We start from the raw sequence: 24598 nt of genomic DNA, 5'->3' as shown, positions 1-24598 counted from the left end.
GACGAAAATCAATAACAGCACTAATAAATACGGCAGTTTGAACACTGTTAGACGGGTGTTGCAGGGATTGCTTGTAATAGATATGGTAGTAGATTTCCAAACATTCACCACTATGCAAAAAGTAGTTAGGTCGTAGCACTGTATGAGCTATGCCTTTCACTGTTTACACACGGTTCACTGAGCGCTGCACAAGACACGTCTGCACTGCTCGGCGTCTGTCGGTGAACTCAACATATCTATTTAGTTGCTTATTTAATGACGCTGTCAATAACGAAACTACATAGCATCGATAAGATGATTAATGGGCAATTAGTGGAATGAGAAATGGCCAGGGAAACCGTAGTACTCAGAGAAAACCTCTCCCAGTACCACTTTGTCCATCAAAAATCCCTTATGACCTGACGTGGAATCGAACCCGGGCAGCAGTGGTGAGAAGTCGGAGACTAACCGCCTGAACTATGACAAGGCCATACATTATAAAACTGTTATTTCAAAATTAATTCTGAACCAACATAGGACAGAGGGACTAATTTGTGATAGCCATAGAACATAACCCAACTCACTGTCAGTTCTTTGATAGGCCGCACACAGGCATGCGTCAAGACATGTAACAGTCAAGACACGATCTCTGTGACGTGACGCAAAGAAAGGAGCACAGTCGAAACGAATGAGATTATGAAAACTGCCGTACACCGGTCTGAGTCATGATGCTGACGAATCACGAATGAAACAAGACTGCGTCTTTTGTTTCATGTCTTGATGCTTGTCTTGATGCAGTTGGTGTGCGACCGCCCTTTATAATGACTGTAAGTTACATCCTGTTTAAAAACTTAGGGTTCATTTTGTAACTGGCCAGCTTCATGTAGAATAGGTACCGGGGGCTCTTTACCGGGGGATAAAGCGGTCTGAGCGTAAAGCTGACCACTCACCCCTACCTAGTGCCGAGATTAACAATATGTGGAGCTATATCTACAGTCTCTTGTAAGTCTTCATGTCTTGGTGCTTAATTAAGGACAAGGACATTTCTACTCTAACCAGATTCCGGAATTTTATAATTTATTCTTTCTCAAGAAATGCACCTACATATGTAAAAGTAAAGTAAAGGTATCCCTGTAACAGGCCGTGGCGGCCCATAGGGTTGTGAGATGTTGAGGTTCCCACATTTTCTAGACAATCGGCTCACAGATGGCGGTAAGATTGTCAGCCCTACGCGCCGGCCGCCCTTTACCCCCAAGAACATTCCAAGAATATTCCTGGTACTCATTTCTGTTAGAGGCTGAGTCGACGCCAGGGCCATAATGCGGCAGGAAGGATTAGGTAAATTGAAAATAAAAATCCACCTCATCGGGATTCGATCCCGCGACCTTCCGACTTGTAGCACAGTACCTCAACCAACTACGCTACCGCTACATATGAACTGCTGCTAATTGAAGCAGACTAATTAAAATATTATCCAGTGCGTGTTCAGACCACACTGCTGTGCATTTCTGCTAGAAATCCGCTGTAAATTAACGCAACATCAGAAGCAGTGCTTTTCCTCTCCTCTCCTCGTCTTCGTTATTAAAATTCGGAAAATTACAGGTTCCTACAAAAATGTAAAACGTAAAGTTGCCCCTGTGTTTAACTAGTGAAGCACTGTGCCTTGAAGACGTATGTGGGAGTGGATGTATAGATCCATATTTGCTTGACCTTGGCACTAGATGGAGATGAATGGTCAGCTTCACGCCCCGGCCGCTTTACCTCCGGGGAAAGAGCACCGGTACCGACTGGAAAGGAGGTTGGGTGAAACCCTAGAGCCGGTCTGGACGACATGGTGAAGAGAAAATTCTTGACTCGAACTCCGACCCCTCGGTCATTCAGTGAGTAGCTAGTGGTTAAGGCGACTACGCTATTCCAACTCCAAAAGGTTCCTACAAGATTCAAATAATACTATTTGAACCTATGGAGAACATGTTTGAAACTTTATGCTTAAAAAAATTCATTTATTATTTTCACGTTTTTCCTTCTTCCTCGGATATATTTCAATTACATTAACCTCTGAAACAAGGCACTGGTATATGCCATGAAGCCAGAGATTTGTCGTTACAAGCACGCAAAACAAGTAATTGTATTTCTGTTCTAACTCTTAAGCTAAATAGGAACATTCTTTTTTAATGACTGCTTCTAAAAATAAATATAAATTACCTTCAGCACGATATCTCGAGGCAAAGACGTTCTCTGCAAAATAAATGCTAGTTAATGCCAATATGCAAAGAGTAGCTCACGTGGTGGAATTACATTCCTCTTTCACTGCCAGGATTCTGCTATAATGCCAAACAGAGATAAACCCCGAAGCCATAGCGTTTTAGCCTTATTATGCCATCCGTTGGATAGATGGGCATTCAAATAACGGTACTAGGCATCATTCTTACTAAATCACACCAATCGATATAACGCTGCAGAAGTTAGCCTCGGATTACAATCTCACCCGGCAGTCTCAAGATTTTTGCAGTGGATTCATCTGGCTCAAGTAGGATATAGTGACGGTCTCTCATGAAAAAGATAATACATTTTCAGGTTCCATAAAAGGGCGGGAATCAGATGGCAGAGTATTTAACCTCTCAAGAAGGACTCTGCTTCCTGAAGTTAACACATTTTTCCATTGTATGTCCTGTTAAAGGTAAAGGTAAAGCCGTGAAGGCCCATAGGGTTGTAAGACGTCGAGGCTCTAACATTTATCTAGGCAATCGATTCACAGATGGTGATGGGGTCAGCCTTACCCGGCGGCCGCCCTTTACCCCCCCGGAACATTTCTGGTACTCATTTCTGTTAGAGGCTGAGTCGACCCGAGGCTCATAGTGAGGCTGGAAGGATTAGGTCAACCGAAAAGTACAATGACCTCATCGGGATTCAAACCCGCGACCTTACGGCTTGTAGCTAGTACCTCAACCAACTACACTACCGCGTGCCCGTGTATGCCCTCTTAGGATTTAAAAGGAACAAAATTTATTCTTCAGACCAATTCTAGAGGGCTAAGTTCGTCCATTTTGGCTGTCCAATCACTTACTCATATACAGGCCTCAATGCTGTAGGCCAAAGAATCTCAGACTAAACATCCTGGAAAATAACTGGAAAATGTATAACTTATTTATCTTTTAGATCTAAATGAATAAAACAAACTGTGATTTTAGTCCGCAGGCGAACTATACCGACCGACCGAGCGGCCGCCGCTTGTCGTCGAAGTTAGTGCCGACTTTAGCGGATAGAGGGTGTCGCGTGGTCAGCGCAACGGATCCCCAAGGCCGTTAATCTCGGCTTTCTAGACTGGAGCCGCTATTCCCTTGAAATAGCTCCTCAATTTTCCTCACGAGGCTGAGTGGACCCCGTTCCAGACCCACTACCTTTCAGAAAATCTTATAGCGCCGGGAATCGAATTCCATGCTATAGTGCCGAAAAACATAAAAAACGATTTACGGTAAACCTGGCAAGCTATTTGATACCTCTACGGTATATTGGTGCACTTGTATAGTAATTTGAGCAACACTGATATAGGCAATTATTGGCCGGTTTTCGTGAAAAGTGGAATTACCATACTGCAATTTGAGGTCTCCTCATATGAAACATTTCACTTTTCTATGGTCAACAGCAGAATACCAATATGGCGGAGGGAGGAACAGTAGCGCCAATCAATGCGGGGGTCCAAAAACGTTCGACAGTGTAGAATGTGGAAAGTATGCAACTATTTCTGTGGTACCCTCTTTAGGAAAATATAAAATGTGACGACTGTGTGAAATATTTTGACGTTATAACAAATATGGCAGTAAAATTCTCATTACTTACATGGCTACGAACACATCTAGTACTAGTAGTTTTAAAGCCTACACTTTTAACCCTTCTAGACCCTAAAGTACCTTAAGGCGACAGAGAGTTTCTTGTTTCTCTTTATCTCTCGTGTGCCTTCATCATTCCAACACTAAATGACACAGCGAGTTTTCCTTCTCTGACTGAGATCTTTTTTGAGACTTCAGTTTACACGCCAATTACTTTCAACTTCTAATTAGTAACTTCAAGACCTAATGCACTTTCAGCTGAAGGGCTTTACGAGCAAAAAATAAATAAATTCTGAGTTCTGGAAGTTTGTATACTCTTTTGTGGAACAAAAATTCTTCTGAACATTTTATACCTATATATAATGACGTGAATCTACTGGGTGATAATGTAGATACCATAAAGAAAAAAAACACAAACTTTAATTGACGCAAGTAAAGATGTTGGTCTAGAAGTAAACACAGAGAAAACTAAGTATATGTTGCTGTCTCGTCACCAAAATGCAGGGCAAAATCATGACATAACGATAGAAAGGAGATGTTTTGAAAACGTGAAACAGTTCAGATATTTGGGAACAACGATAATAGATCGAAACCTGATTCAGAAGGAAATTAATAGGAGACTGAACTTCGGTAATGCTTGCTACCATTCAGTCCAGAAACTTTTGACTTCTCGCCTGCTGTCTAGAAACATAAAAATTAGAATATACAAAACTATAATTTTGCCTGTGATTCTGTATGGGTGTGACACTTGGTCTCTGACATTAACGGAGGAACATAGACTGAGGGTGTTTGAGAACAGGGTGTTGAGGAGAATATTTGGACCAAAGAGGGATGAAGTGACACGAGGTTGGAGAAAACTGAATAATGAGGAGCTTCATAACTTGTACTCTTCTCCAAGTATAATTAGAATGGTCAAGTCAAGGAGGATGAGGTGGGCAGGTCATGTAGCATGAATGGGGGAAGACGATGAATTCGTATAGGATAATGGCGGGAAAGCCAGAAGGAAAGATACCACTGGAAAGACCAAGGCGTAGTTGGGTGGACAATATTAAAATGGATCTTAGAGAGATAGGATGGGATGGTATGGACTGGATTGGTCTGGCTCAGGATTGGGACCAGTGGAGGGCTCCTGTGAACATGGCAATGAACCTTCTGGTTCCATAAAATGCTGGGGAATATAATGACGTGAGTAAGCCTCTAGATAAGTACCTCTATGCAGTACTCACCAATATTGGGGTGCTGAAGCTTCCGACATATGCGGGCCTCCCGCTCAAGTTTCTGGAAGTCTGAAACAGAAATCGCAATCATATTAAGAAGATATAAATGCTCTCTCACTAAGCAAGAGTTGTTTCATTATCTGTTGTCTATCGCTCTGCAGTCCTATTTCTTACACCTTGGCGGTTTTTTCCAGTTTCTTGGTCCTATACAGAGTCGGTGGACTCCTTGGACGGGGGATCAGCCCGTCGCAAGGCCGCTATGTACACACAGAACAACACCAACCCAGAATAAACGCACACAGAAATCCATGCCTTGAGTCAGATGCGAACCCACGATCACAGCTTTCGAGCGAGAGAAGAAAGTTCATGCCTTAGACCGAGCGGCCACTGTGATCAGCAGCTGTTTCAGTATACGGAAATTAAACATATAAAACAGAACTCATATCTGTATGTTGGCACATATCTTGGGAATGGCTTCGGCAAATTCTTGGCCGGTACACAGTTTAAGTTCCTAAGTTGGTTTATTTAACGAGTCTGTCAGCATCCAGACTGTACAGCGTCGATGATATGATGATTAATGAATACGGAGCGGTTGGTGGAACGAGAATTGGCAGGTGAAACTGAATTACCCGGCGAAAACCTTCCCCAGTGCCACTTCGTACATCAACTGAAACCTAAGTTAATGACTACACAAAACGTAAATTTTCATTCATGACATGAACATGAGTTTTAATATTTTAGACAGATAATTTACATACGCGTTTCCATATTCCTATAGCGAATGATTAGAGGCAAGTTGGCTGAAGCAAACTGACGCGTCTGTCTTCTGTCCGGGGAATTACGGGGCTAGAATTTCAACCGAGACACTGGCCCCCTTGTGTGAGGTGTTCCATGATTTTCCCCGGTCCCTCTAGCGAATTATGGAGTAATACTTCAAAATAAGTTATGATCCCTTCCTCCTAAGACGATCACGGTGGCCGCGCGGTCTAAGTCATGAACTGTCTTCGCTCGCTCGAACACTGGGATCGTGGGTTCGAATCCCACTCAAGGCACCGATGTCTGCGCACATTTATTCTGTGTTTGCGTTGTTCTGTGTGTAGGTAGGGGCCTTGTGACGGGCTGATCACTCGTACAAGGAGTCCTACCGAATGTGTAAAGAAGATGACGAAACTGAACGAGAGGCCAGGATCTAATAAAGGGCTCTACAGCCACTGATGAAGGAAATGAATGAAACTTCCTCCTAAACCTTCTGAATCAAAAAGAAAAGACGAACTTTTTATTTTATTTTTCATTGCTAGTGGGTGGGACTAAGTCCCTTGTACTGCGGCCACTTCTGGCCTACTGTACCAGCCCCAGATGATAAGTGAGGGTGATTGTGGAGCAATTGGTGGAATGAAGATTGGCAGGGGAAACCGAAGTACTAGGAGAAAACCTGTCCCAGCGCCACTTTGTCCACCACAAACCCCACTTGACCAGACCCGGGATCGAACCCGGGCCGCCGCGTGGGAAGCCCGCGACTAGCCGCTTGAGCTATGGCGCGGCCTAAAGCCGAACTTACTAGAGCGCCTTCAAATAAAACATGATACATTTCTGTTTTACACTAAGCGATATTAGTGTTTCTCTCACATAAAACAGTTCGCAAGGCCGCAATGTTTTTACGACCGATTGGGGAGTATAAAAATATGACAGCAGGATCAGTCAATTTACAACGAATGTTTCGAAATTAAGTCGCTGCCTAGCAATGGATCTCTAAGTTACAATAACACACATTCACAAAGGGTTTCATAAAAATCGCAAAAGTGAAAAATTCGATAATGGGAACATATACGAGATATAATGGCGACATGGATCGCAGTATACGAATGTTATATTTTCTGTAACAAGCACAAAAAATGCATATAAATGCAGTCTCAGCAGTCATATACTGCGAAATGTGATAGACCACAACAGCAAAGAGAAAGATATAGGTTTATTCTAGGTTACATTCCTTCGGTTTGCGCGTTTTCATATACAAGCAGTACTGATTTTTAATAATATCCTATTTATGTACCGTGTAATTAAATACTTGCATATTCACCAAACGTGTCGCTGTATAATAGACACCTACACGCAGGAACGTAACCCTCATTTCTAATTCTGAGCCAGTGCAGATAATGTTCTCTATTTACGCATTTTTGCGTCACGCTGCTTTCTCAAGGACGCAGCTGCTTCGTCTAACTCAGGATATAGGCCCACACGTATGAGCAAAGCATGATATTTTGGGAGTCCCATTTGGCCTGTGGTCCTTTACTCGCACCCGTAACCGCAAGTCAATGGACTAAGACTTTTACCAACAGTTTATACATTCTCTTCATGAGACGCATCTTGTTGTATGTCATATAATAGCATTTTATGGGAGCGTTTACACAACAATTACATCAACGAACAAAATCGGTATTGACGCACCAGCATTCGTTTATGTGGCAAAGGCGTCGCCACACGTTTTGACCCGGCGAATCTATAGAAATGTGATCTTAGTCAGGATCCATATTGTGGCGTATCTGCTCTATGCAGTAACTGTTTTGTAACTCAGGGACACTTGTATATCTCCCGTGTTATACTGTAACACGCTACAATATTATTTCGATCTCTTTACCATTTGTTTAGCGAATAAAATCTAATAAATACACTTCTTCTTTGCAAATTAGAATTAAAATTAAAATTAAATATATGGTTTGGATTAATATAAATATAATTTCAGTTTTAAAATTAGTTAGCCGAATTATACCTCGACTTTGAGAACTGACTTTAAATTAGCTTTAAAACTAAAAGTTTTTAGGTTCGTCGAGTTTTGTTATGGTCGTTGCTAGGTGGTAAGGCGTAGGTCGAGGCAACGTGGGGGGGGGTCCTTGTTTTGTTTTTTTTAATTCGCATCGTGGGGAGTGGAATCCAGCTGGGACCATTCGGCACGGCGGCCACTGATTGGCCTATAGTACCTGTCCTGGGTGATTATGATGATGGAGAATTTGGTGCAATGAAGAGTGGCAGGGAAAACCGAAGTACTCGGATAAAACCTGCCCCAGCGGCACTTTGTCCACCACAAATCCCACTTGACCAGATCTGGGGGTGGGCACTTGTTTACTTCTTTGCCCATATCTAAGCGTCGTGTAGTGGTCTCCTAAGTGCTTTCTTTATGTCACTCTCTGCTGTTTTCTTCTACATAAGAGTTTAAGCTTAATTTGCAAACAAATGTGCATTTATTACATTATACACGTCTTTTAACAAAAGGGTGTATTCACTAAACAAATGGCAAAACATTTTAATAATATACTTCCATATTAAGAAAAACAATTCAATGATGAAGATCATATTTCTATAGGCTCGCCTCGTGATGACCTTGTAAGGGTCGACACCTGTAGCGACGCCTTTGCCGAATAAACGAAATTTGGTGCGTTGGTATCGGATTTGTTTGTTGTGTAGACGGTCCCATAATATGACACAACGCGAAACTATTTTGTGGGTCCCATCTACCGGTTGTACACCAAAAAGTTGTGCCGTATCCTCTTCAGTAAAGACTGTATGGATAGAGATAATGAACTTCAGACTGGAAAGAACTGCATGTGTACGATGGACATATGTTTATCGATAAAGGCTTCTTGGCGTGGCAGCTGAACGCCAGATAATGTAAACCATCCAACTCTCTCGGTTGCAACAGAGATGCGGCTGAGAATTATGGAGATTTTACGGAACACCGATAAAGTAAAAAAGTAAAAAAAAAAATTAAAGGTATCCCTGTAACAGGCCTTGGAGGCCCATAGGGTTGTGAGATGTTGAGGTTCCCACATTTTCTGGACAATCGGCTCATAGATGGCGGTAAGGTTGTCAGCCCTACACGCCGGCCGCCCTTTACCCCCAAAAATATTCGAAGAATATTCCTGGTACTCATTTTTGTTAGAGGCTGAGTCAATCCCAGGGCCATGGTGCGGCTGGAAGGATTGCGTCAATTGAAAAACATCCAATGACTTCATCGGGATTCGATCCCGCACAGTGCCTCAACCAACTACGCTACCGCGTGCCCAAATTTAAATCTCCAAATACAGTATGGAATTTCATTTGTCTACTGTAATACAGCCATTTGTCTCCTACGCTTAACTATGGCAAAATGAAAGGTCTTCATACAGAAAGTTTATTACCTGAATCAACAACCAATCTCGAAATGTGAGGCAGGAGCAACCAGCGAGTATTCTCACATTACAACATCGGAAATCGGTGCGTATAGGGTAATACAGATGAGCCTAGATCTATATTTCTGTCGTTTCTTTTACAGTGTTCTCGGTACCTCAGACTGTAGCGTCGAATGATAGGAATAACTGGTCAGTAATAAACTGGAAAGGATATGGAAGGACGCGGTCGTGGCCTAATCGAGATAACATCCCGAAATTTGCCTGGAAGGACTCAGGACAACAATGAAAGTCCCTAGTCAGGCACCCAGTGCCCAAGACAGGATTCGAATCCAGCATCTCCTCAATAAAAATATAGAATATTATGTCTACAAGAACATATTCGGTACTTGGGTCATATTATCTGATATATATAAAATATATATATAATCCATGTTCGCTGCTGCATGAAAAAACCTAACCTTATAAAGAAGGTAAGGCTATCCCTGTAACAGGCCGTGGAGGCCCATAGGGTTGTGAGACGTCGAGGATTCCATATTTTCTACATAATCGGCTTATAGATGACGGTAAGGTTGTCAGCCTTACGCGCCGGCCGCCCTTTACCCCCCAGGAAAATTCCTGGTACTCATTTCTGTTAGAGGCTGAGTCGACCCCAGGGCCATAGTGCCGCTGGAAGGATTAGGTCAATTGGAAAAAAAAAATCCATCTCATCGGGAGTTGTAGGAGGGGACGAGTACAAACCCGTAGTCCGAATAAAAGGACACTATAATTACACAAAAAAAATAAGCGGGGCGAATGAAGGGAAATGTCGGACAGTTTCATATTAAAAGCAGACATGAGAGCAAAAATGTACGGAGGCAATAAAATTAAATGATCGCTGAGCCTGCACCGCCACCCTGGTAAGTTATTGAAGCCACTCGGCTTACATCCAAGGTAATAAATTATATTTTTATAGTCGGCACGAGGGTAAGAGCTGCTTCCACTTCAAGCATCTAATATTTCTCTCTCACACGCGGTCCCCAAGCGCACGAATTATTGATAAGACTGCCTACCAATACATGCTGCACAGAAAAATTCAATTCGCTACAAAGTGATATTACTTGATCACAGGCGGAATGATTTCCCAGAATAAGTTACTGACCTTTAAGAATTTATGGTAAAATGTCACAGTAGTAAAGGTATCGATTAGTCACAGATACACACGCGCGCAAGATATGAAATACTGACAGTACGGTGTGCTTAAATGTTACACATATGATTACGTCATTATCCCTTCAAAGAGCAATATGGGCCACCTGGTTTAATGTTTGAAGACTGCTTTTGACAGCCGAGTGTGTCTGTGGCTTTCAAAATAAGCAACGTACGCTAACAGTGTGAGAAGATTACTGTAAAAAGTAAAAAGTATGGTGACTTTCGGGGGGGGGAGGATATATTGGGGAAATTTTAGGAAATAGTGGGTTGAGGTGAGAACCCAACATTTTATAAAATTACCCCAATGTTCATCCACTTGGAAATTCACATTACCTTTTATAATGATCTTCTCCTTACATTGTTTCATTTTCAATCTTTAAAATTCAATGCGTGTATGTCTATTATTAATTTTAAAATATAATGAGTATATGGTATTAAGTCCGGGGACACGTGGCAGCGTAGTTGGTTGAGGCACTACGCTACAAGCCGGAGGGTCGCAGTTTCGATTCCCGATGAGGTCACTGGATTTTTAAGCTGACCTAATCCTTCTAGCCGAACTATGGTCCTGGGGTCGACTCAGCCTCTAACAGAAATGAGTACCAGGAATATTCTTGGAATGTTCCTGGGGGTAAAGGGCGGCCGGAGCGTAAGGCTGACAACCTCACCGCCATCTGTGAGCCGACTGTCCAGAAAATGTGGGAGCCTCGACGTCTCATAACCTTATGGGCCCCCACAGCCGGTTACAGGGATACACGGATAGCTTTACCCTTTTCTTCTTATACATTTTATGGCAATAAGTCTGATCCAACCTAATTCAAGTAATAAATTTATATTAGCATTGTAGTTTTATATGAATTCCATCATAATCTGTTTCCTCAGGAACTACCTAATGGTGGACTACCTGAGACGAAATAAGTTTTTGAGTGGAATAATAAAAAAGTTCGTGTGACGGCAACCCTTCCGTTTTCATTACGAACAATGAATTGGAAATACGATCTCTTTCAGAAGCAAAACAATTATGGTCACAGGAAGAACCTCAAGCTGTGTATTCATATTGCTGTCTGTGATCTGCTTTTATATGGAGCTTCCTCCTGGACACAATAATTCGACAAGCTTGCTCTATATAGCCCTTTAGGCCAAGCCCTCATTCCATTCGCCCCAATTTCACTCTTCACTGCTCTTTTACCCGGTTAGTTCCACTTTGATGTAGGGTAGAGGCAGTGGCAAACAGGGGCTCTACCTTCATGGGGAAACCCAAAGCAGCGGAGATTAAATTCAGCGGCAAAGCACAATGGGGCAGAATCTTGCAGTCGGAGTGCTACAACACATTAAACCTCCCGCGGTTCGAGGTCAAACAATGGCAATGTAATTTTATTCATAATTCTTTATATGGTAATTGGTTGAGGCATTACGCTACAATCCGGAAGGTCGCGGGTTCGATTCCCGAAGAGGACACTGGATTTTTTCAATTAACCTAATCCGTCCAGTAGCAGTATGGCACTGGGGTCAATACAGCCTCTAACAGAAATGAGTACCAGGAATCTTCCTGGGGGTAAAGGGCGTTGGGCGCGTGAGGCTGACGACCTCACCGCCATCTGTGAGCCAATTGTCTACAGAAAACGTGGGAACCTCGATGTTTCACAAGCCTATGGACCTCCACGACCTCTTATAGGGATAGCTTTATTCTTTTTAGCGTTTCGGGTTCTTGTTAAGACCATACTGAATCTGTCGATTCCGTAACAGACGAAGAATTCTTGTCCAGATGAGTGATTATTATCTTTTCAAAAAGGACACTGCACTATGCAGTCAGATCCTTAGGCGGGTTAGTTGATCAGGACAGGACCTAGTGCCGGGAACATGTGAACACTGCAGTAAACTTCGGGTTTCATAGAAAGCGGAGAAATTCTTGTCCAGCTGACAAGCTACTAGCAACTCAAGAACTCTACTCCATGTAGCTAGATTTATTTAACGAGTCCTCAACTGCACAGGTTACATAGGAAGGACGATTGTGACCGTGAATGAAGTATTGTAAAGCATACAACTGGTCTGTAGGTTATTTAATGGTGCTGTTTCAACTGTATAGGTTCGAATTAGACGGGAAGATGATCGTGAGTGGTGATTAAGCAAGGTTTTCTAAGAGATGATCCTTGCTCATACCGACAAAATGCCTGTGAGAATAGTCAGTGACGTGACGGAGACTGAACTAGAAACCTTCTGAATGCAAATCCGTTGCTGCAAAAGCTACTTAGCATACGAGTCGTGAAGATGGTTACAGATGATGAATTTCTCGAAATGTGTAAGTGGTTGTGGTCTACTTGAAGGCCATATTCTGACAATATCCCGGAATAACTGAATAGAACTCCTGCCTGTTTACTCAGTGCCCCGAATACAAACCAAATATGTAACTGCGGAGCCCAAACATGATAGGTAAAATTTTCGGAATGTAATTCAAAATAGGGTTCTTCAACGATACTTAATTAATCTACTTAGTGGTTTAAAGTTCAAGTGGTCTTGGGATCTTCATTTTAGTACAAGAACTTCCTTTTGAAGTTGCAAGATCGGCGTGAAACGGCAGTGATAAGCAAGCATTCGACATCATTAGAAAACTGCTCTGTTCATTCAAATGCCAACAGCAAAACTTCTCAACCCTTATGCAGATCAAACATACCGACCGCTCCACTAAGGTGTAAAGCACTACTCAGCCCCTACATAATTGTCTAACTTACATATAATGATACGACGGTTCTTACGCCTCACTTCGAATTGTCAAAGAACGGAGTTCCAGGAATGACAGAAAATAACGAGTACAATCGGGTACAACATTTTGCTTGAAGGGTACATTCATATTACTTTATAATGACTTGTGGCTTGCGTGGAGGAGAGATGATACTGTGGGCAAAGCAAGACAGTAGCAGAAGAAATGTATTAGCTTGGTTCTAGCTCTGCTGGTAAACAACCATTAATTAACATGAGAATTACTGATGTAGAAACGTGAAACGTCATCATGCAAGACTTGGAGGTCGTGTCATAGCTCAAACGGTGATGTACTGGCTTCTCAACGCGGTGCTTTGGGTTCAATTCCCTGTGACTTCATACTATATTTGTGGTGGACGAAGTAGAGGTGGGCCGGTCACGGTAGCCGAGAGGTCTAAGGCATGTACTGTCTTCGCTCTCTTGGAAACCGGGATCGTGGGTTCGAATCCCACTCAGGGCATGGATGTTTGTGTGTGTTTTTCTGTGTTTGTATACAGGTAGAGACCTTGCGACGAGCTGATCACCCGCTCAAGGAGTCCTACCAAAAGTGTAAGATCTAGAAAAACCGAAGTGAACGGAGAAGTTCATGGAGGTAGGCCTAGGCCCACTGGGGCTGTAGTGCCAAGGGAAAAAAAAAGTAGAAATGGATTTGTTTGTCTTTGGGTTTCTTCAGTTCTCCATTCAGATCATTGTTCACTCTTGCTTCATGCTCATTTATCAACGGAGTTTCTTATCGGACTCGGCACTGGCAGGTTACAGAGTAAAAACGTTGAGTTTATGACGAGACCTGCTACCGAAAGCTATCTAAAAAAATATCTTGCAATTTAAGTTGTATAGACAAAAAAAACTCTGTGGTTTTAGTCCGCAAGCGAACTATACCGACCGAGCGAACGCCGCTTGTTGGCGATGTTAGTACCAACTTTAGCGGATAGAAGGTGTCGCGAGGTCAGCGCAAAGAATCCCCACGGCCGTTAACCTCGGTTTTCTAGGCCAGAGCCAATATTTTCTTGATTATCCTCAATTATCACCCCGTTCCAGACCCACTACTTCTCAGAAAATCTGGTAGCGGCGGGAATCGAATCCGGGATCTCTGGATTTGTAGCCAGGAACTCTGACCATTAGAGCACAGAGACGGTCATTTAAGTAGCGCAGGCAACACATAAAATACCAACACACTAACTTCGTCACACTCGAACTCTAGCAAATAGTTAAGAGGAAACAGAACTACATATCCCCTGAGATGAAAGTTTCTTAGAGCGCATTTAACCACGTCAGCAGACTCTGCGAAACAACAGGCCTTCCTGTGAGTTATGGAGACATGGGAGGACCACGTTTGCAGAGCAGCCACAATTTAGCGGCCTTCCACAAAAAAAAATCTGTTTACATGAATGGACCGCCTCTGTGGTCTATTGGTCAGAGTTCCTGGCTACAGATCCGGAGGTCCCGGTTTCGATTCCCGGCGTTACCAAATTTTCTGAAAAGTAGTGGGTCTGGAACGGGGTCAACTCAGTCTCGTGAGAAAAACTGAGGAGATACTTGAATGGAAAAGTAGCGGCTCCGGTCTAAAAAAAACGAAAATAACAGCCGCGGAGATCCGTTACGCTGATCACGCGACACCCTCTATTTGCTAATGCTGGCACTAACTTCGCCGACAAGCGGCGGTCGCTCGGTGAGGACTAAAGCCACGGAGTTTTTTTTTTTTGTTTACATGAATTGCAGTAAATGAGATGGCCATATTTGCAGTGCAGTCAAACCTCAGCAGCCTCCACGAAATAATAGGAATATTTATATAAATTATGGAGACTTGAGTTCATTTAATTTCACGTTTGAAACTGAATAACACTGACAACAGTCGTGGATAATAAAATGATGTCAATGTATAGGACATGAATTCAAAGTAAATAACGGTTCAATGAAATTATCAATTCCCTTTCATCTTGCGTTCCTTTGATGGAAAGAGCGTTTGTTCAATTATATTCACTATTGTTATAGACCTATGTTGTCTTCTAAATCAAGCATAGGGTAGCGCAGAGCAAGAAATTCTTTTCACCTTCAAGTGGAGTCCATTTGAGGTTTGTATTTTCAAGTTGGTTTCTTTGTAACAGAAGAGTCTCTACATTGTAATCCTTTATTCTGCAAGCTGCTTATTCGCTGATATACTGTAGGAAGTCGCAGAAGAAAACTTAATTATAGTCAGATTTTCATGTGTTCCTTGTATAAAGTACGCAAACTGAATATACGTATAATGAGGGCGATGTATGTGCCCGCACGTCCCACCTCCGAAAATACTCTCCATTAAGGGGCAATGGCTTTCTTTCCGAGGTTTCCTTCAGTCACTCCAGGCAAATGACAGGACAGTCTGACTTACTGACAGTTTCGTTAAATAATCTACACGAGGAAAATGTTATGTACTCTAATCCATGCCTGTCTTCCTTTTGGGGTATTGTGTATATGCCATGTCGCGAACTCTCTCCTCTTACTCCGGTCGATCGGGTAAACTGCTGTTAACCCTCCCTTGTCAAAGACAATCGTGGTTTCGGGCACCATGACCATACTTTTGTTCTTTCCAGGACTTTTATATGTTTCGAAATGGGGTCTCCAATTCGACGAGACGAGGGGTCTCACTGCCACTGGCCACTCATCCTCTATTGAGAGTGACTCACTCACTAACTGGCCCTGCAACTCACTCTATCACAACTCGTCTACCTCGAGGCCTCCTTGCTCCTTGCATATTATACAGTATATATTGCATTGGTTCGAAATTGAATTGGGTAGTCATATCACGAAAATGGAACAAACTGGACAACAAATAAAGGAAATATTGGCCGTGCACGCCCACTACGCACTGATGGAACCCTTGTGGACTCACCTACGGGCCGAAATGGAATAGGACATAAAAGTCAGGCAATACAAGTTACACGCCGACTGGGCAAAGACAGACGCCGACCAAAAAAAAAAGTGAGTCGACCGAAAAGAGGAAAAGCGGACTTCAAGAAGAGGTGGCCAAGAGGAAAGCCGACCGAGAAGAAGTGGCGGCAAGGCTCGAAGCCATTCACAACAAAACAGACGCCAGCCAGATGAGACTGGAACCCGAAACGGAACATAAAGAGAAGAAGCCATCCAAGCAAAAGCAGATGCCGACCGAGAGCAGATGCAACAAATGATGAGAACCAAACAAGAGAGGATAGAAACCTAGATGTACGCCAGCCTAAGGGAGATCATAGTAGAAATGAAGGACGGACGAAAAGAGAGGACGGTCGGCCAAGAAGCGTGGGAGGCAAATGTAGAGAAGATGGATCCAAATCCTTGAGAAAAGGAGGCCATAGTAGAGCTGCAGGAGAATCCTAACGAAGAGGTCGCAATTCAATGCCTGAGAGCACGCCGAAAGGAGAGGACGGTCTCCCAAGAAGCGATGAAGGACAATCTAGAATAGATGGAGTCAATTGATCGCGCGATAGCCATCTCGGAAAAGACGGAATCCATGGATTTGAAGGCAAATCCAGAGGAAATGGAATCTGATTCGGGACATCGGGAGATCCATAAGGAAGATGCAGTAGTGAAATCGGACAAAGGACGGAAGAAACGGCACAGGGACCGGCATCTAGGTGCAGGGCGACGCGGAGAGCCAAAGGAACTGACCCGAGGAGATTGTGGATCCCGCAGGAAGTTGGCTGCCGCCTGCAGGAAGGTGTCCCGTCGTGCTGCAGTGGCACGGCGCAAGGGCAACTTCGGACCCAGGGAAATTGTGGACCGCGGAAGGAATTGGCCGCCGCCGCCCGCAGGGAAATGACCCACCGTACAAAAGTGGCACGGTGCAAGGGAAAAAACGAAGACGATGTCGCACCAAGGAACCCGAAAGGACGGATGTTCGGGAGGAGATGCTGGAAAGACCTGGAATGCAACAGTGTCACGAGTGACTGAAGCCTGAGGCAGCAAGCGAATAAAGGACCTAGGCGCCATACGGCCGCTATGTCTGAGGAAGGAGAGGACAACCACGAACGGCGTCGGAGGGTGGAGCTCAGGACAGCGATCACATCTGGGAAGCGGAGGAACACTCAAGAAGACACTATATGAGATTTTAAGAGGGCAGATCGCGAAACAAGTAGTCGGAACTTCCAGCGGGTTACGAAGAATGATGGTCTGGACATTGTAGAGGGGTCGGCCCCCACGGAAGCGGAATAAGAGGCTGCACACGGAGTAAGAGCCGGAAATGTGGGAGCACCGGCCACTATAGGAGTTAGGGCCCACCGTGGGACAGAGAAAAAAGAAAACCTTTGGATGTTGGTGAGAACCTGGGCTGGAACCCTATCAGGAGGCTGCTCTGGAAGAGCGCCCTTAGGGAGGGAGAGGGGTAGCGGTTGGAGAATAGTCGCCGAAAGAGGAGGAACCGAACCACAAGAAGGCGCCACAGGCAGGAACCCTCGGAAAAGAAGAACAGGCGGCACGCTTGCAGGTAGTTCGGGACGTACATCCTTAAGTAGGGAGCAATGTTGCAAATTTACTCCATGCAAGAATTGCTGAGCCATAGGAAAGGCCGTTGCTGGGGAATACGCACTCGCAAAAAAAAGAACGGGGTTATACAACCCGTCTCTAGGCAAGGGCTCGGTAAACACACTTCCGCGTATGCAGTGACGTCACACAACAATGGACAGCGACCACGTGACATGTTTTATGTAGGTCCGCACCGTAGATTTATAGAGAACAGAAAATGTCGTTTGTGGGCAGTCGTAAGCTGGAGGAGTGAGTAGTAGACCGAGTATTAGTTGAGTTCCGACGTTCCAGGGTGACTGAACAAGAAATGGCACGAGGCCTTAGTAGTGATTTGAAGTGTCTGTTTCTGTGTGGAGATGCGTTGCCAGGAGACGACTAGTTAAGACGGAGAATCCTAGTGTGTGTGCATCGGTGAACTGTAAATTGTGTAGAATAGCGACAGAAGTATAATTGAGTGTGATAAAGAGAACTTGTAAACAAAGTGTCAATAAATCCAATCAACCGATCTAGAACCCGTTAATTTCGTCACGCGTACCCCCCCCACCAGCAAGTGACAATATACTATATATTTCTCCCCCAGTATAACTGTTACATTTGCTGTCGTCAATTATGTTTGCGGTATCCGACAAGTATCTCATTTCTTCAATTTTAATCTGTCGCTTAAGGATATTCCCAATATTCGTTCTAGAACGCTCATTTACACAGCTTTCCTTCCCATTGAAGCTCAGTATCTGAAGTCTGATAATGAACATACAGATTCCTGTCCTTAATGGGATTTCTATCCACAGAAATGCTTACTGGAGAGCTATGTAATCATTTGGGTATGCTTATTTATATTTCCCTCCAGTATCAACAGTGTTCACCTCTACCACCAGTGGGCAGATGCATGGTGCGTATTCAGGATCGCTGCAATCGATTCTGTGCATTTGTTAAGTGGAAAGTTAACCGCTCTTGGCACTCTACGCTTCTCTCTTTAACTCAGTCACCTTAATTGAGTCAAGCAATAGCACCAAATGCATGTTGGTCACTCACTCTTGGAGCTGAGCCCTTCTTGAGAGGCCGCCAATTCTGCAGCTACTCAAGAACGTCCCAGCATTTTATGGAACCCGAAGGCTCATTACCGTGTTCACGAGAGCCCTCCACTGGTCCCTATCCTGAGCAAGATCAATCCAATCCATACCTTCCCAGCCTATTTCTCTGATATCCATTTTAATATTGTCCACACCCCTACGCCTAACTGTATGTAGCACTCCTGCTTTTATACCAGATGCGTGACGCCAAAATACAAGTCCGAAGTTGAGATGGCAGTCGCGTGCAGAATATTACTTTATCGAGGCCAACTAATTCCTATGCCTCTCAAGCGGTTAGTCGCTGGCTTCCCACCGTGGCGGCCCGGGTTCGATCAAGTTGGATTTGTGGTGGACGAAGTGGGGCTGGGGCAGCTTTTCTCCCAGTACTTCGGTTTCCCCTGCCAATCTTCATTCCACCAATTGCTCCACAATCACCCTCACCTATCATCTGGGGCTGGTACAATAGGCCAGAAGTGGCCGCAGTGCAAGGGACTTAGTCCCACGCCACTAGCAATAAAAACAATTCCTATGCCTTAATTTCACTCGTCATAGAATAAAAAACAGCCTTGGTAATTCCGTTGAAAAGTTCCGGACCACACAGGAGTATTCAGATTATTTTTTACCCTACCGGGACTCGAACTCCGACCCTTTGGTCGTCCAGGCCGTAGCCAGTCGCTGTACCGATTGCGCTGTTCGGGATCATTAAGTAAAAGGGATGAACCTAATTTTAGTAACTGCGTAATAATAGTGTACTTCGAGATCATACCCCTGCAATAACAGGAGGGGAGGGGGGGGAGTTCTCTCGGAGGTGAAAGGCTCATGTAACGTAAATGCAAACAACTCAGATATAACATTTCATTTATATTCCACTATCTTCATGGAAACCACTAACTCTTAACCAGGAGAGTTAGCTGGCAAGCAGAGGTTAGAACCCCCCTCCCCAATTACAAAGCGCGAATGTTCATTACTACACCGCAACGTTCAGTCTATCCTGCAGAGATGGTTCTAACAGTAATCATTCATGTGCTTCACAGAGAACACTCCAGTCACTTAACAGTCTCTGTAGCTTACACGAGTTCTAATACAGGGGCGGTTACTTTCCTTGTTTACACAGAGCAGGTAGAGCTTCAGTGATCATGCGCACCGGATTCAGAAGTCTGAAACAGCTAATAGCAGGTTACGAACTCACTCACTCATGGATCTGAGTCTTTATAGCCAACTGTGCAGCTACTCAAGAATTTCCCAGCGTTTTATGGAACCCGAAGGTTCATTACCGTGTTCAAGAGCCCTCCACTGGTCCCTATCCTGAGCCAGACCTATCCAATCCATACCATACCACCCTATCTCTCTAAGATCCATTTTAATATTGTCCATCCAACTACGCCTTGGTATTCCCAGTGGTCTCCTTCCTTCTGGATTTCCCACCAATATCCTATATGCATTATTCTTCTCCCCATTCGTCCTACATGCCCTGCCCATCTCATCCTCCTTGACTAGATCATTCTAATTATACTTGGAGAAGAGTACAAGTTATGAAGCTCCTCATTATGCAGTTTTCTCCAACCTCCGCCACTCCATTTCTTTTCTATCCAAATATTCTCCTCAACGCCCTGTTCTCAAACGCCCTCATTCTATGTTCCTCCCTTAACTTCAGAGACCAAGTTTCACACCCATACAGATTACGAACTAGAGGCTATAAATTTAATAATTTTCTGCGTAAATCAATGTGTTTAGCTACGAGAGAAATTTAAATGACCTATTCAGAATACATTTTGGAATAAAGAAGAATTGTCTGATCAGAAGAAGGAGTCTGTTACCGTACCAGTTCACAAGAAGGGTGATAAAACTGACTGTAGTAATTGTCGTGGGATATCACTGCTATCAACTTTACACAAAAAGCTATACAATATCTTTCTCTCGAGGTTAAGTCCATGTGTAGACGAAATTGCTGGGGATCATCAGTGCGGATTTCGACGTAACAGATCAACTACTGACAGATTTTTTGCATTCATCAATTCATCAGATACTGGAGAAAAAATGGGAGTAGAATGAGACAGTACATCAGCTATTCATAGACTTCAAGAAAGCCCATGATTCAGTTAGGAAGGAAGTATTGTACAATATTCTCATAGAGTTTGGGGTTCCCATGAAACTATTTGGACTGATTAAAATGTATACAAATGAAACCCACAGTAAAGTCTGTATAAGTTTGTCTGATAACTTTCCTATCTAAAATTGTCTAAAACAAGGAGATACTTTATCACCACTGTTTTTCAACTGCTTTAGAATATGTCATTAGGAAGGTCCAGGAAAACCAGGTGGGACTGAAATTAAATGGGACATATAAAATATTGGGACGTTCTTGAGTATCTGCACAACTGGCAGCTTCTCAAGAAGGACTCAGCTCCATGAAATCATTTAGTTATTCGAAATGAACGTGCCTGTGTTCCTGTAACCTCGAGTGGTTCATTAGGCTGACCTCGGTAGACAAGGAACAATCAGATATCTTGTCATTGTTTCGAGCCATATGGATACTCAGAAAGCAGGTTCTTTTACAGCACTGTGTCGACAACATAAGTCAATCACACTCGAATGACATTTGATTAAGTACGACGAAACTTGGAATCTGCTGTCGTGGCCTGCTTCAGGCATTCCTCTGAAACAAGTGTTTATATCCATGGATATCTCCGTTGGGACAACCGGTATTCGAAATGAGTTCGGAACCAGGTACCTCGTCTACCTCACTTGCAATACAGACTGAGGAAAACAAAGCTTTATAAAGCCGCGGGACACTATTTGAGAACAGAGATCTAAGATAGCCTTAGAGGCCAAGGAGAACTCTGTATTATTAATTCAATACAAGGATGTGGCGAACGAGGAGGAAGACTAGGGCATAATACATAATTAATAAAACCAGTGCACGCAAAACGATAAAACAGCATACCAACAGCGTAGTGTTATACAATATATCATGACTGCAAGAGTGATGTACGTCGGTTAGCTTTAAGCAGGAATTCTTTTATGCCATGCGCAGAAATTTGTGGAGTGAGAACAAGTGCATTTTAAGGTACAGTGATTCTCAAACTTTTGCTGTTCGCGGGGGGAGCCAGTACTCGATCTCTCTCGTACTTGGCAGAATAAATAGTAGCCTATGAACAGACACTGCTTGCGCGTCCAAACACAAATGTTGATCCCCTCATGCGGGAAATCCAATAAGCAACCACAATGAAAGAAAACTTATATAGGGAACATATAGTGACACGACGCCTGAAATGAAGTCAGAATAGAAATTCATTGCCAGGCAACGACTCGGTAAACACATTCGCGCGGCAATGAATACGTAAGCAACAATCGAGTAACTTCCGTTGCTAAGCAACGGCGCTGTAAACACGCATTCCAAAAAATAGAGGCTATTTTCTGCATAGTACGTCCAAAGTGGTTATAAAGAAGAGTTCAGGAGTTCAGCTGAGAAGAGTTAGTTATGTTTCGAGACGCCAGCCTGCCATGATATGAGCTTGGGAGCAGAAGAACTGAACTGAGTCGAGTCTTTGGAATTGGCAGATGCAGAATAATGGCAAGAAAGGAATTAGGCTGTGCAAAAAATAATTTATGTGTGATTTGAAGTGACGGTGAGACTGCTATAAATCCGTTGTCACGGAACTGTGCCGGGTTTCGATGTCGTGGCCGACATTCACATGAGGCACCTCAAGAAAATGTTGCAAACATTGGGGTCGAGAGGTCTTGTGTCAAGTTATTAAGGGTACGAAGCTTCGTACCCGGCTTTCTGTTACGCAAAGGGAGATGGCATGGCATTAGACTGTATTTTGAAAAATAAATAATAAAATACTCGAAGTTGCATCCCAAGCCCGAGAGAAATAACAAGTAAAAACAACATAAATCTGCAGGAGAAGAACAGGCCCCGTTCAGGGGCGAGAAAGACAGAGGAGAAACTGGGAAGATTATGTGACAGGCCATAGAATCTTCTGTAGTACGTGAAGTTTAATGCGAAACAGAAAACATGGAAAATAAAAACAAACAACTGCAGTACACGTCGATCTAAGCGTTGTGCCATGAAGGCGTCTAGGGCAGTGGTTCTCAACCTTTTTCAGACTGCGGCCCGGTAAATTCTTTTTTCTATAAGACCAGGGTCCGGTATAATTGATGTTAGGGCCTGGTACCGGTCCGCGGCCTGGCGGTTGAGAAACACTGGTCTAGGGGGCATACTCCACCCGTTCTCATACTCTTCGGCATTCTAATAAAGTATCCAGTATCAGTCCTCGGCCGGCCTATTCATTCAGAAAGAGTTCATGGTACCCTTTGGATCAGAAGCCTTACTGTACACGGTGGCAATAAAAAAATTCCTGCCTCTTGTAGGGAATCAAACCTCCGCCATTCAGCCTGACTCAATTCCCTTCCTGAGCCATCCAGAATTTCGCATTGTCTCCATGTTACTGCCACTGGTTGTAGGGAATTGTAACACTGCAAAATTTGAGACGTCTCTAGTAACATATCGATACCAAGTTTCATGGAAATCCAGCAACTCGTTCAAAACTTATTACTGGAAATGGAAACAAAGAAGCATGATATAACAGTATAATATGGTAGGAAAATGCTAGCGTTTTCATGTTGCAATACATGAAGAAACCAAACGAGTCAGCTAATGAAGGAAGAATTTATAATACTATGACATGACACATGAAAGCCGGAATAATGGAGTCAGAGCAGATATACATTACTAGGCAACGGCTTGCCGCGCAACAAATACGCAAGCAACAACGAAGGGATTGTTAGGAAAGTTTTTTAAAACTGAGACTTACTTGAAAGTCAGCCTGTGAAGAGAAGACTTATCGTGTGATTTGAAGCCTTTACATGTGTTGTAGTTACAGTAAGAATGTTATAAATCCGTTGCCAGGATAAGACTAGTGAAGACTGAGAACACCTAACGTCCAATTTATGCCTCGTCACACACCCATAAATGGTGACGATATTACGCTTCTGTATGACATTCCATGACACTATAGTACAATACACTGAAAAACGTATTTTATGGTCTCAGCTTCATAATGACGATAACATAAAGAATCACATGCAAAAACGAAGAAAGAAGTTGGCGGTTCATCACAGGCAGGAAATGAAGACGTGAGTCTTTGGCTTGAAAATAAGTTAAATAAGGAAGATAACACTAAATTAAACGTTTATCTAAGTAAAAGAGCCATCTAAAAGGTAAAGCATAGGATGGCAGAACAACTAATGGATGATGAAATGGAAAAAAGAGGCCATGGCTCAATGGAGGTACGAGCATATTTACCGGAAGGTAAAGGTAAAAAAAAGTAAAGCTATCCTCCTAACAGGCCGTTGAGGCCCATAGGGGTGTAAGACGTCGAGGCTCCCACATTTTCTCTAGACAGTCGGCTCACAGACGGCGGTGCGGTTGTCAGCCTTACGCTTCGGCAGTCCTTCACCCCCCAGGAAGATTCGTGGTACTCATTTCTGTTAGAGGCTGAGTCGACCTCAGGGCCATAGTGCGGCTGAAAGGATTAGGTCAATTGAAAAGTCCAATGACCTCATCGGAATTCGATTCCGCAACCTTCCGGCTTGTAGCATAGTACCTTAACTAACTACGCTACTGTAGAGCCATCTAAATAATTTTAACAACATTTTCGCAAACAACGACATGTAGTTTGTTGAATCTGTCATTACTGATTAATGTACGTAATCTCTGTGATAATGTCACTAAACTAGAGGGAAAAACATAATTAAAAGCTCCGATGTAACGCGAAATTAAGCGCGTTTTGCTACAACAGAATATGCAATGAACCAGTGAGGAACAGGCCAGGAGGATCCAATCACTGTACCTTACACCTGTCTTGTCTTCGGAGCCACTATTCGCTATTGCATGTACAGAG

General features: G+C 43.5%; 1 protein-coding gene across 22 annotated transcripts in view; it reads right to left on the bottom strand.

Annotated features, from left to right (window-relative positions):
* The window catches only part of LOC111869317 (calcium/calmodulin-dependent protein kinase type II alpha chain), a 364630-nt gene that overhangs the window by 110448 nt on the left and 229584 nt on the right, over positions 1 to 24598 (bottom strand). For all 22 annotated transcript variants that reach the window (XM_023860740.2, XM_023860744.2, XM_023860749.2 and 19 more), the window contains exon 3: positions 5036 to 5095. In XM_023860740.2, coding sequence (XP_023716508.1) covers positions 5036 to 5095 — 60 coding nt within the window. The remainder of the gene's footprint in view (positions 1 to 5035; positions 5096 to 24598) is intronic.

The sequence above is a fragment of the Cryptotermes secundus genome, unplaced genomic scaffold (assembly GCF_002891405.2).
Source record: "Cryptotermes secundus unplaced genomic scaffold, Csec_1.0 scaffold325, whole genome shotgun sequence".
NCBI lineage: Eukaryota > Metazoa > Arthropoda > Insecta > Blattodea > Kalotermitidae > Cryptotermes > Cryptotermes secundus.
The sequence above is the reverse complement of the archived record's forward strand: the minus strand, read 5'-3'. Positions and strand labels throughout refer to the sequence as shown.